This window comes from Heloderma suspectum, chromosome 3 (genome assembly GCF_057233095.1).
Source record: "Heloderma suspectum isolate Gila_16-S chromosome 3, 16-S_ref, whole genome shotgun sequence".
Classification (NCBI taxonomy): domain Eukaryota; kingdom Metazoa; phylum Chordata; class Lepidosauria; order Squamata; family Helodermatidae; genus Heloderma; species Heloderma suspectum.
Window position 1 is genome coordinate 266,605,223 of NC_139460.1, and position 14,470 is coordinate 266,619,692.

The window sequence follows — 14,470 nt, forward strand, 5'->3', positions numbered from 1 at the left end:
ATCCACGTACCAACAATCTTCCCGTTCCCCAGCAGGCCAACGGTTTCACCAATGACCTGCTCCAGGTCAGAAACATTCATTTCTGTCATCTAAGTTGTGCAACACCCCCACAAGCAGGACCAAAGAGGCAAATGTTGCCTTTAACTCTCCCTGCTCCATTTTTCTTCTTCTGATTGACACTTTTTTTTTTTGGCTCTGATCTATCCCTTTTACTCTAGACTTGGAGACTAATAACATTGGATTCATGGATCCTCTTAGTAATTCAAAGGGGGTAACAGGATAGAGTTCAATACTCCTTCCCCCCTACCGAGACCCATCAGGTTCACCATCCCTTCACCTAGACTTCTCATCAAAGTCACCTCTCTCCTATCAAATGGGGTGATGGAGCTGGTCCCAGACCAGGATGCTGGAACTGGGTTTACTCCCATTATTTCACCATCCTGTAAAAAGATAGGAGGGCTATGATCCATCTTAGACCTCTGGGAGGTGAACATCTTTATCACACCCAAGCACTTCATCATGGTCACCCTCTCCACCGTTCTTCGTCTCCTTCAGCAAGGTTTGCATCCCTTGACCTCACATCTATTTTCACATTGCTATAGAGCCCAGTTACCGTTATTTTCTGTGTTTCGCCGTCAGTGCAGACAGATGCAAGTTCTGTGTTTTACCCTTCAGGGTGGCAACAGTATTCAGGTGTTGGGACTAGCTCAAGCACCACTGTGGGGCCTACTACTTGGGAGTCAGGGTCTGATTCAGAATCAGACTAGCATGATTTAGAATGCAGTACTGTAGCGGAAATCTCAAGGTCTGTGAACTTGGCGCAGCATGACTTCTCAACTGATTACATACCCCCAAAAGAGCAAAACTCCTGGTCAGCTACAGCTCCAAGATTTATTGCTTGGAAGGTGGGACATGGGCAGGGGAAGGAATCCGATGGGGAGGGTGTTTTGAGGATGTTACCCAGGGTGAGATGTCAGATCAAGAGGGAGGAACAGCTACACTTATATGCCTGTTTGGATCAATTGTCAGAGGAGGGGCATTAATAACCCCTCCCTTGTATTTAAATTGAAGCTCAAACTGAAGAGTCTTTGCTGAAATCAACATCTTTCATGCTTGGATAATTTCTTGGTCTGAATTTATTGCAAACCTAAGAACTCTTGTCCGCTATAAACTTACAATCTGAAACTATGGCTAGCAATTTGTTGCTGGAAATTATGAATGACTGCTAGCCTTGAAATTATTTCCTGAACCAAGTTGTGTGCCGATAGCTATTGTAGAAGCTATTTGTTTTATTTATTACCATAAGTACTGTAAGCTCTGCCACAAGACTCTGGAAAGCTGAAATGTGTAACTTGATCTACTGCAATATAGAGTTCATGAGAAATGCCGGGTTGGATGAATCAGAGGTCGGAATTAAGATTGCTGGGAGAATTATCAACAACCTCTGATATGCAGACGATACCACCCTAATGGCAGAAAGCGAAGAGGATCTCAAGAGCCTCTTGTTGAGGGTGAAAGAGGAGAGTGCAAAAGCTGGTTTGAAACTCAACATTCAAAAAACTAAGATCATGGCATCTGGCCCCATCACTTCCTGGCATATAGAAGGGGAAGAAATGGAAGCAGTGACAGATTTTACTTTCTTGGGCTCCAAGATCACCGCAGACGGTGACTGTAGCCATGAAATTAAAAGACGCTTGCTCCTGGGGAGGAAAGCTATGGCCAACCTAGACAGCATAGTAAGAAGCAGAGACATCACCTTGCCGACAAAGGTCCGTCTAATCAAAGCTATGGTTTTCCCAGTAGTAATGTATGGCTGTGAGAGCTGGACTATAAGGAAGGCTGAGCGCCGAAGAATTGATGCTTTCGAACTGTGGTGCTGGAGAAGACTCTTAGGAGTCCCCTGGACTGCAAGGAGGTCAAATCAGTCCATCCTAAAGGAAATCAACCCTGAGTGCTCATTGGAAGGACAGATAATGAAGCTGAAGCTCCAATATTTTGGCCACCTAATGCGAAGAGAAAACTCCCTGGAAAAGACCCTGATGCTGGGAAAGACTGAAGGCAAAAGGAGAAGGGGACGGCAGAGGATGAGATGGCTAGATAGCATCACGGATGCAATGAATATGAACTTGAGCACGCTCCGGGAGAGAGCGCAGGACAGGAAGGCCTGGCGTGCTATGGTCCATGGGGTCACGAAGAGTCGGACACGACTGAACGACTGAACAACAACAACAACAATATAGAGTTCATCATACACAGTGATTTGTGTCTATTTGTCAGAGGGGCCAGGAGACTGAGCCTGACATCAGGGCGTTCACTCAGTGTATGTCCCTGGTTGCAGCCCACCTCCACCTATTTGGAATATCGATCTATCTCTATATAGACTGGCTAGTAGTGGCACCCATGAGAACAGACATGCTGTGTGCTGTTCACACCTCTTGCAACCTCCTCCACAAACTGGGCCTCTGTCTCAACATTGACAAGTCCCATATATACCCAGCAGAGCACTTCCAATTCATTGGAGCAATTTTAGACTTGATCGCAGGTTGCACCTTCCTCCCTTAATAGAGACTATTCACCTTGACCCGTCTTGCATAGAAGGTGTCCATTGAAAGGCATCTTGCTGCAGCGAAGATACACTGGCTCTTGGGACTAATGGTAGTCACCACATCAGTTGTTGGCTTTGCATGGTTTCAAATGCAGACTGTCCAAAATGGGTTTATTCGTATTTTTGACCCACTAACCAACAGTCCGACATGACTGCAACTTCCGTGAGAAGTGGCCGAATCTCTTCTTTGGTGGATGGAAGCCCACAATTTGAAAGAAGGTATGCCTTTCCGTGTTCTTCCACATCCAGAATAGCAATGACAGATGCATCTCCGGTCTGCTGGGGCACAGATTGAGGAACTCTCAAGGTGCAGGGGAAGTAGTCCAAGGAGGAGTCATGGCATCGTATCAACCTGCTGGAACTCCTCACGGTACTGAAGGCCCTCGAGGCTTTTAATATGGAGCTACAGAGCTGTTTGGTTCAGATAGTATCAGATAATACCACTGAATAAACAAGGTGGAACTCACTCCTTGACCCTTCTCAAACTCATGCTGCAGATCTATCAGTGGTGCATTTCCTGCCATATCAACCTTGTGGCAGTTCATATAGCAAGAAAGGACAGTCTCTTAGTCTGCAACGAAGTTGTTACTGTTCGTTGTCCTGCAAGTGGACAATAGCCCCTTCAGTCTGGGAAAATATTTTTTGATGTTGGGGCACACCCCAGGTGAATCTGTTCACCAGAATGGTGAACAGCCAATGCATATCCTTTTGCAGCAGAGCAGGAATGGACTTGGATTTTTGGGGGTGCATTGCTTTACCAGTGGACAAGGCCGTACTTGTATGCCTTCCCACCTTTTCCCCTTCTGATCAAGGTCCTGGTGAAGATCAGGGCAAACAAAGCCAACTCACTGCTTCTAACCCCATAGTGGCAGAAACAGCCATGGTTCACACTTCTACTCCATCTCTCCTCCAGGGACTACACGCAGCTTCCCTTGATACTGGCTCTACTGACCATAGACAGGGGCAGAATTCATCACCCAGACTACGCATAACGGTGTGGAGGATTCAGTGAGCACTCCACATACGTCAATGCTGCAGGGGTGCAGAAGGTTCTTGATGCAGCTTGTAAAATATCCACCCATAAGTCATATGCTGTGAAATGAACATCCTTTTCCACCTTTGCAAGGTTACACAGATTTGATCCAGTTAAGTGCCCGTTGCACCATGTTCTTATATGTCTCTTTCTCTACAGGAAAAAGGTTTATCTGTTTCCTCACTGAAGGTTTACTTGGCCACAATTTCACAATCTCACATTCCTGTGGAGGGAACTCCAGTATTTTCCACTTCATCAGTTAAGCAGTTTCTATGGGGTATGAAGAATCTTGCCCCTCCAGTTAGGAAACCAGTGCAAGCATGAAGCCTCTCTGTAGTTCTACAGGCCTTGACTTCTAAGCATTTTGAACCATTAGCCACTATTGACCTCCATCTACTATCCTGAAAGACAGATTTCCTTGTGGTGCTGACATCCGTTCACAGATCTAGTGAACTTTATGTGTTACACACAGATCCTCTTTAAATGGTTTTCCATCACAACAGAGTAGTGCTCCAGCCTCATCTGGCTTTCCTTCCCAAAGTCACCTCTGATTTCCAATTGAATCGGGACATTGTTTTGCCAGCTTTCTTTCCTTCACTTTCAACATCTGTTGAATCTGCTCTTCATTCTTTGGACATCCATCGAGCTCTAGCTTTGTACAAGTCTTGGATGGAACTGTTTTGGGAGTCATCTCACCCATTCTTCCATTATGAGGGTCCACAAAAGGATCTTCAGTATCATCCCAGATATTCTCTACCTGGGTTGTGTGGGCAGTCAAACTAGCCTATGAGTTCACAGGCCTCCAACTGTCAGATCCGGTCTGAGCACATTCCACTCAGGCGGCGGCATTCTCTAGGGGAATCCCTGTGCCAGAACTGTGTTGTGCTGGTACTTGGTCGAAACCATCAACTTTCATCAGTCACTATAGGCTGGAAGTTAAGGCTGGAGCAGACTGTTCCTTTGGACGTGCTGTCCAGTCAGTTGTTCTGCACTAACCCCCCCTCTAGTAAGTCAGCTTGCTACTTGCGCATATGTGTGATGCCCAGAGACCACAAAAAAGAAAGATAAGTTGCTTACCTGTTATTGGAATTCTTTGAATGGTCATCTGTGCATTCACACAATGTTCTTACTTCAGTGTCTACTTTGGCACCAAGGCTTTCTTCAGTTCCAAGGCTGCATTTGGCAGTCTCAAGGAACTTAGGGAATAGGCAAGAACCCACCTGGGACATGTGCACTGGGATGCATGGTGGGGGAGGGTTCCCACTCAAAATCCTCAGCTATAGATGGTTCCTGAATGGGCTTCCACACCAGCACAGAGCTTATATATGTGAATGCACAGATGACCACTCAAAGAACTACAGTTACAGGTAAGCAGACTGTTTTTGTTAATGAGAGCAGTTCTACTGAGAGATTCAGGCTGAATTAAAATGTAACAGTAGACCATGTTTTTGTTACAAGGACTATTGGGCATAACCCTCAGGCTTACAGATTCATTTCATTCCCTTCCTCGTTTTGCAAGGGGAGGAGATTAGAAAGTTCCACTTCTAGTTAGCAGGACACCATAGTTTGTGTCCAAATATGGCAAACTGATTTGGTCAATCCCAGGTCACAAACCATGATTTGATTCTGTTTGGGGATTCTGATTTATAGGCAAACTGTGGTTTAAGCTAAATAGTCTGCAGAGAATGAATCAACAAAGTATGGTTTATCGAGAAGTAGAAATGGAAGCTTCTGATCTTTTCCCCTCACACATGGAGGAAGGGTGCGCACTGCTCATCTTCATAACGTGGAGAGAAGACCAGATATATAGGTATTGAGTAGACGTCTAGTTATTTCATAATACATTAAAAGTGGTGTTTGAGGTGATATTTGAAAATGTTATATAGTCCATTCTTGGTTTTTATTTTATTTTTAATTAAGTTATGTTAGGCATGGAAACCAAAAGCTTTGCTTTCAGGTACTGAAATACCTGGACTTTTTATTGTGTATTTTCCCTAGCTATGAAGCTTATGACTGCTCTTGTGAATGTTGCCTTAAACCTGAGTATTCATCAGGATAATACACAGAGGCAGTATGAAGCTGAGAGGAACAAAATGATTGGTAAAAGAGCCAATGAAAGACTGGAGCTGCTCCTTCAGAAAAGGAAAGAGGTAAATCAGTAGGCCAAAGCTACTCCACTTATTGTGTAGTATGTCTTTCGGAAAATCGTTAAAAGGATTGCATTATGAATAAAGGAGAAAATTATTACTAGGGATTCAGCCGTTTAGGAAATATCTGACACATGCACAGTCGTGTAGTATGCCAGTAGTTCATACCAGTAGTGTACAGAAATAGCAAGTGTGGAGCTACAAATGAATTTTGCATATATCCTGTTCATTTGGTAGGCAAAGAGGACACCTGAATGAACTCTCAAATAGTAATATACAAATAGTTCCAGAGTCATGCCATCTCACATTAATTCTTAACAGGAGCACTTCATTATTGCTGTATGCCACCTTGGAAGGGCTTCTGCTCTGAAAGGTGGCCATGAAATATTTTAAATAAATTAATTAATTATAAGAAATCCAGTGAGTTGGATCCAGGATCTGCCCTCTCATGGAAAGTGCCTTTGCTTGATTTCCCCCCCTCACCTCACTCAGCAGGGTCCCTGACCCTCTGTGTAGCATTTTCAGGGAGCTTGAGGGAATTCTACTTCTGCCAGCCCAGGTGAATTCACCTAAATCTGGATCCAACCCAAAATGTCTGAGTAAGGCACAACATGTACTTAGATGCCCCAGAGTCTTATGAGCTGGAGTTTCCTAAGTTACTTATAATTTGTAAGTAACTAAGGTTTGTCAAGATTGAACTTAAACACTAATCGCTCTGGTCAAGTAAAGGCAGCATTGTATTGTATTCTACACAAGATCTGATTTACCAGTCTTGAGCAATCTATGCCTGTTGATTCAACATGACTGCAACAAGCCACGGCTCAATTTTTTTTGTTATGTTTTGGTTGTTGGTTGGAGGATAATACATTAACTGCTAACATTGTATGTGACTTACTAGACATTCCCCTCCCCCATTCATACTTTTCTAATATTTTACATATAAAAAAGAAAAACAAAACCTGATTATACAAGGGGTGGAGGGTTGTTGGTCACGTATGTATGGTTAAAGTAGCTTTCCTCTATAGTTGCCCTTGGCATTCAGATATGGGATTTCATTTATCAGTACTAAGGATGAACATCAGATTTAGATGAATCCCAGGCGAAATTGGGGAGATTTGGGATTCATCCAAAGCGAAGCAAAAATCCTCCTAATCGCTCCAAAACAAATCTGGGTGTTCCCAAAGCTTTGTGAGTGATTTGTGGGGACACAGACATGAAGTCTGTACCCCCAAGCTCTCCATCTAAGGAAAACACATAAGAAGAGCCATGCTGGATTAGACCAAGTGTCCATCTAGTCCAGCATTCTGTTCACACAGTGGCCAACCAGCTGTCGACCAGGAACCCACAAGCAGGACACAAGCGCAACAGCACCCTCCCACCCATGTTCCCCAGCAACTGGTGTACATAGACTCACTAGCCATCAAGACTAGTAGTCATTAACAGCCTTTTCCAGGCTATCAGGCTAACACTAGGAGGGAGGGAGAGGAAGAGGATGTAGTTTTGTGACACACAGCTCTAGCTTCCAACCAGGGAATAACTTTACAAGTGCTCTCCATTTTACTTTCAATCACAGTGCTTTGAGGAGGGTTGTAGAAGGAACTTACCAGAGGCAGCTCTTGTGATTTCACAGCATTTTGTGTCTGCATTTGTGGCAGCAGAGGCAGCAGCAGCACTCAGAACTTCCAGGATTGGCTTTCCTTGAGAGCCAGCACTAACTGGGAGATGCCTGTACCCATTGCTGCCTGTTCAGTGGGTGGTTGCTGCTGACACCAACTCCCCAAGCAGGTATGTGGGGTTCCACCGAGTCTCCACAACCTGAGTCAAGCTTTCCAAGCACTTTCTCTCTGGTTGCTGGTGCAGAGTGGGCAGGCACCACTAACAATGGTGCCTGCAGCAACTTAAAATAGGGGGCCACCCACAAGCTCTTGTGGGAGCTATGTGTTTTAACCATGTTATGTCTATTTTAATTAAGTTGTGTGTCTGGCTGGTTTGTTTTTGGCTCAATTAAAGATACTGGTGTTAACCTTTAAAGCCCTAAACAGCTTGGAACCTGTCTGTCTTAAGGACCACCTTCTTCCATATGTTTGTTCCTGTATGCTCTGGTCATTATCTGTGGCACTATTTCAGATCCCCCATCCTTGTGTTTTTCATTCATCATAACTCTAACTCCTGCACTATCCTTCTGAAATTTTGCAGGATTCTTACTAAGGGGCATGATATGTGCATAGAAATTGCCCACAGAAATACAGGTGAAGGAAGCAAAGCCCTTTTTGCTCCCCCATCCCTCCATCAACTTTAAAGTTGCCTAGCTCAAAATCCCCTGAACCTATTTTTCCTCAGCATTTGTCGGTGCCTTCTCTAGGGGCACCTTATGATGTAAATCACTTAAATACAGCTTACCCCCAAAAGACCAGGTTATTATTTTTTTTAACCCAAACTGAAAAGGCTGCTCTTGCATAAAACTGTACCTATCTGTCTGTAACTTGACAGGCCTCATCCCCTCAGAAGGGTCAAAGATGCCTGCAGATTTCATTCAATTATGTAAAAAAGCAGTAATGCTATAGCCATTTGTGGATAACCAGTGATAGTCAGTGGGGAGGCAGAAAGCTTCAGCTTAGTTCCCAAGTCGAATTGGGTGGCCTCTGAAGCAGTCCAAGCCAAATCAGGTTGTTAACCAAACCAGATCTTGTGGTCCATCACACTTTTAATCACTATGTTACTCTTATTTAGTCATAGGTAACTATATAGGCTAACCAAATTTTTAAGTAATTATCCATGCAGTGTTGTTTGTGGCAGGCTATATGTTCAAAAATAGAACTCAGGTCCTCTGTCCAATGGTGCACTGAAGGCAGATGACAATCTTTCCTGTGACCACCGGACACCAACATGACTTTGGGTCCTAAGAATAGCTGCTCTTAAAAACAGCCCTAAATAACAGGTTAAAACAACAATTTAAAAGAGCAGTGAATTTCTGTAAAAGCCCACCTAAATAAAAGCAGGCAGTGAAGGGGCCAGGCCAGGCATGCCTCCCTTGGGAGCCCATTCTATTTCCTGAGTGCCACAACCAAAAAGGTCCTTTCCCAGGTACCTGCTTACCTTATCTCAGTCAACATATCTCAGTCTGGACCGCGAAAAAGGTCCCAGGCAGGCTCATATGGGGTTGGGGTTGCAGTTTCTAAGGTATTCTGGTCCCAGGCCATTTAGACTTTAAAGATCAAAATACCTTGAATTGAGCCTGGAAGCAAAATGGTACTCAGAGAAGATAATGGGAGATAGATACTGTGACAAACTGGTATGTCTGCACTTCCATGCTGCAAATTAGGACAGGCTGCAACGCACCTTTTGTCTATTTTCCTTAGAGTTTAGCTGCCACCACCAATATATTAATAACTTACTAAGTCGACAATACTGGGCTAGATGGACCTATGGTCTGGTCTCAGTATAAGGCAGCTTCCTATGTTCCTATGTCTTTGTGATCCTCAGAAGGAGCGTTCCTGATAGTGCCATCTGCTCCTGTAATAAGGCATTTAGTGTTAGAGCACCCACCCTTTGGAATGCAAATCCCTATTAACATCAGCCAGGGATCCAGACTGTTGACTTTCAGGTACCTGCTTAAGACCCACCTCTTTAAGCAATCCTTCCCTGAGGTGTGACCCAGCCAGTTATAACTATAATTATATTGTTCATTAGTGATTATATAGTATTTTGTTGCTGTATTATGTTAACCGCTTTGATAATTTTATTGGGAAATGGTATATAAATCTGTGTAATAAATAAATGATAAATAAAATTAATTTGCTGCCATCACTGTTATAAAGTAGGTGCTTATATGGGCTCTAGCCTGGGGTTCATGATTTGGTTTGAGTCTTCCACCACTTTGTGGTTCAGTTGTCATCCTGCTTGTTTCATTCTCCTCAAATCCTCGGAATACCAAGCAGATGAGGTGGCCCTATGAGACGAGAGAGGATGGCTGGGACTAATCATGTCAGCAGCCTGGGTCATCTCCATTTTCCAGAGATCAATTAGGATAGTGACAGGAGCACTGATCATACCAGTAGGAAAATCTCCAAGACCTTGGGAAACCATCCAGATCCATAAGCCTCCTGGGGTGGACCATTTTAACAGGTCACCACCCTGCAGAAGGTAGAGGCTGTTGTAGCCTAAACTAAACTAGGTAGTGGTCTGTTCATGATGAAGGAATGACCTTGGATTTTCCCCACCCATACCCCATCCTCTTCCTACCCAGGACAGAAGAAAGAGTTAAGAGTATCACTTGACATATACATCGGGCTAGATATAGTTTGAGACAGGCTTATGGCAGTCAATTGTAACCATGAAATCCTGAACTGCTCCAGACAAGCCCGCACCCTTCAGATATTTAGGAATAGATATCTAGGAAATATTTCATATCATACAGTCAATCTGGAATATTAGTAACCTTAATTGGGTAGACGTGGTCCAGACAGGCAGCTTATAGATATTTAAATAAATATTATTTTGTATTTTAGTTGCAAGAAAATCAGGATGAAATTGAAAATATGATGAATTCCATTTTCAAGGGTATATTCGTCCATAGATATCGGTAAGTGGGGGAAAAAGGCTTTTTTAGGTCTAGGTAGTTGTCAAAGAGGATAACTTTTCACTGGATTGCTTAACATTTATGAATATCTGGAAGAAAACTTCAAAAAAGTGGTATAATATTTACCTCCAGTTTTTGTTATTAACCTTAAATATCCCTGCCAAGTTTAACAGTTTGTACTATAACTTCATAGTTCCTTTAGTGTGTATTGTACAGTAACAATGGCCTTCCTGAGGAAAAAAAATACCGTTCTCTCAGAAAAAGTCTAAAATTAATTAATATGTAAGTAAGCACATTTCATGAAAAACATACAGACAACTACAAATTGTGTTAGGCTAAAAACAGAATAATTGTTATTATGTATATAGCACCATTCATATGCAGAATATAAGAGGGCAGGCCCCTTCCCTACTAAGGTGTTTATAAGCTTAAATTTGATGTAAGAGACAACAGAAGAAATGGGGAGAAATAAAGCCAGGGTAAATTGGGGAAGAATATGGATGTATTTCAGTTGCACATAGTTAGGCTTAGTTATAGTAGTTTATGGGGACTAGGGCCACGGTGGCTTAGTGGTTAAGACGCTGAATTGCAGACCGGAAGGTCAGCCGGACAGCAGTTCGAGACCCGAGTGCTGCGTGACGGAGTGAGCTCCCGTCTTCAGTCCCAGCTTCTGCCAACCTAGCAGTTCGAAAGCAAGAAATTGCAAGTAGATAAATAGGTACCACCTCGGCGGGAAAGGTAACAGTGTTCTGTGCACCTCAGTGTTCAGTCATGCCGGCCACATGACCACGGAAGCGTCTTTGGACAGCGCTGGCTCTTTGGTTTAGAAATGGAGATGAGCATCACACCCTAGAGTCGGACACGACTGGTTGGGGACACCTTTACCTTTTTTATGGGGACTAACAGGTTATGCCAAAAGTGGACTCTGAAAAGTAAGAGATTGCCTCACACTGGTCTTAAGGGAAACAGTTCTAGGCATAAGGGACAGCAAGGGAGTAAGGGCAGAGTCACTGGAAGGAGAAGAGTGCTGAGAATAGAGAAAATTAATATTGCACAGAATGTTGGGAATTAGATTTATACACACATAGTAAATCAGATAGAGTAACTATTTTCTCTCTTCACAGCGATGCTATTGCTGAGATTAGAGCTGTTTGTATTGAAGAAATCGGAGTGTGGATGAAAATGTACAGTGATGCCTTCCTGAATGATAGTTATTTAAAATATGTTGGTTGGACACTTCATGACAGAGTAAGTGCTATGTGCTATAGGATAGATTTCCTGACAAAGCATTCTGTTTTCCTATGTTATGTTCCCATTTTTTATTTAAAAGAGAATTTTGCTTCCTCTCATTGCTTTCAAGCTATGTTAAACTTGATAGTTAAATTTATATTTAATTGAATCAGATGTGCTTGATTCACTGATGCATAACATTATTCATAAGTGTCTTATCTCCCCATATTGCTTTTCCTTCATCTCTTGAAAAGTAGGTGGAGCCTTATATGGTCAGCCTTAAAGAAGCTTAATGAGATACCAGGAGAAATATCTTTATGTAGTATCTCTATTTGTAATTGTAAAAAAAAAAACAACCCCACCCCATCCAGTAATAGTGAAGGATTTTTATCTTTGAGATTATTTGTCCTAATTTTTTTCCTCATGGCTGGTTCTGCTAACCTGTAAGAAACATTTCTTATTCATGGTCTCTGTGCATCACGCATATGGGCTCTGTGCCTGCACAGAGCCTTGAATTGGGAAACTTCTATAGCTGAGGAGTTTTGACAGGAACCCTTCCCCCACCATCTCAGTGCACGTGTCCCTGGCAGATTCCTGCTTATTCCCTCAGTTCTCTTTCGACTGCCATTGTGGTAGCCTCATGAGGGAGCTCCTCTTGCACTCAGTCCATGTGAGAGCATTTTTCAAGCTAAGGTTTGTTCTTTCTTTCTCCTATCAGAGTTTTTCTATCTTGCTCTTCTGCATTTTTATTTGTATTTGGTTTTTCACTCTCATCCTCACAGGTATATGGGCATTAAGAAACCATTTAGAAAGTGTGTCCATTGTGGAGCCAAGTTACCACCGCCCGATGGGTATTCTCTATGCCTTTTCTGCCTTGGAGAAGGTCACGTTGTTGAGATTTGTCCTCACTGCCAAGCCTTTTCAAAGTGGGCGAGGCAAAATCATTCTGATCAGCTGAAAGCTATGCTCTGGAACTGTGCATTGGAAGCCATTGAGGAAACAAAAGGTATGGCAGGGATGCCAGCCTCACCCTCAGGAAACTTGCCTGCCATGCAGGAACCTGCTCCAGTGTTGTGGTTATCCCCTATCTCCCCTTTCTCTTTTGCAAGGAGATCCCCTCAACATTGTACTCCCCCAAGTATACAAGATCCTCCCACTCTAGGCTGACGCTTTAACTGTCTAAAAAGCCAACCAAAAAGGCTAAAGCTTCAAAGCAGGCACGTCTGTCTTCTTTGGAACCTAAAAAGAAGAAAAAGACTTCTAAAAAGTTGGATGACTTTCCTTGGGATCAAGCATGCCCCTCGCACTCCTGCGCTGTCCCTGACTCTGCATGAGCACCTTGGGATCAACAGTGACCACCACAATCTGTTGCGTATCCCAGCACTCCAATGCAGGATGAAGCATGTCTCTTGCATCTGGCAGCTCCACCCGCTTCTGTTCCAGCATCTCGGGATCAACAGCGACCTTCAGCACCAGCTTCATCTTCCTCTGCTTCACATATGCCTCAGGGTTGAACACAGTCGCCTGTACCATCGCCTGTACCTGCTGCTCCACCAATGTTATTTTCGCCGATTCCTGTGGTGAATCCAGCCCCAGCAGGGGAGCCTATTCCGATTACATCAACATTGGAGGGTGAGATCTGGGATCTGTCCCCATGGGATCCACTCTGTCACCTCATCACTACAGGCTAGACGTGTTTGGCACGAGATGTACCCACAATCGCTGGTTTCGATGTACTTGGTCACTTCTTCTAAGAGAGGTCATGCCCCTAGTTTTTTGAGTGGAGCTGCTATCGAAACAGGTCCAGATTTCCATTCTGTGACTTGAGACAGACATTCGGTTTGGGACTCACAATATAGAGGACCTCAGGATTGGGTTGAACACCATGATGATCCTTATGGTCCATACTACCCAACCCCCCATGCTGGTCCTCCTTATTGGAAAGAAAATTGTTACCAATGACATCCATCAGCTGTGGTGGTGAGACCTCCAGATGGAGAAGAGACTTTTTGCACTCTGACTCAGATTGTGCCCCTGTTCGACTGCAGCTGCAGATAGCGCAGTTGCAAACGGTCCTGTCTGCTCTATCACAGCCATAAATGTGCAGCTGCTGACTGTCCTGCCTATGAGCCAGCCATGGGTCATGCTACAGTCACTTCCACAATCTCATATTGGTGACACCTCATCGCTTCCCCACAAGGAGGGAGAGAAACAGGCTCCACGTCAGGTTCCACCAGAGGAATCTCTGCTTTATGGTATGGAAAGCTATCAGTCCAACACCACATCTCAGTCTTCCTGCCCTCTGTCCATCTCCTTGCTCAATGCAGTAGTCAGGTCGAATGATGCCATCTCCCTGTCAGAGGAGGTGGGACAATTTTCTAGTCAGGTTCCAAGAATGGCGCAGGCCTTGGACCTAGAGACCCAGCAAGTAGCCTCACCATGCAGGATTTTCCCAATTTTCGACATTGTGAAAGCAGAACTTCTGTGGTGAGTGGCCATTCCTCTCATCCCTGCACTAGAGGAGAGCATAAAACAATTCTGGAAAGCCCCCTCCACTATGGCACCACCAACCAAGCACTTGGCGGGGGTGTATCGTTTCCAAGAGACTAATGCCAAGTACCTATTAAACACCCGGCCCCAAACTCAATGGTTGTCAAGGCTGTGCAAGGGAAGGCCCATGGGGCACATTCCACTCCAATTGACAAAGAAGGCAGACACCTTGACCTAACTGGAAGGAGATTATATTCCTCCGCAGCAATGGGCATAAAGATCTCTAATTATCAGGGAGCCATGTCTGGGTACCAGCTACTTTTATGGGATAAAGTAGGTCACCTCCTTGACCATCTTCCGGATGATAAGGATTTAGGCCACCTCTT

General features: G+C 44.0%; 1 protein-coding gene across 2 annotated transcripts in view; it reads left to right on the top strand.

Annotated features, from left to right (window-relative positions):
- Positions 1 to 14,470, top strand: part of STAG1 (STAG1 cohesin complex component) — a 206,531-nt gene that overhangs the window by 135,146 nt on the left and 56,915 nt on the right. For both annotated transcript variants that reach the window (XM_084846851.1, XM_084846852.1), the window contains exons 8-10: positions 5,637 to 5,788; positions 10,294 to 10,367; positions 11,489 to 11,612. In XM_084846851.1, coding sequence (XP_084702977.1) covers positions 5,637 to 5,788; positions 10,294 to 10,367; positions 11,489 to 11,612 — 350 coding nt within the window. The remainder of the gene's footprint in view (positions 1 to 5,636; positions 5,789 to 10,293; positions 10,368 to 11,488; positions 11,613 to 14,470) is intronic.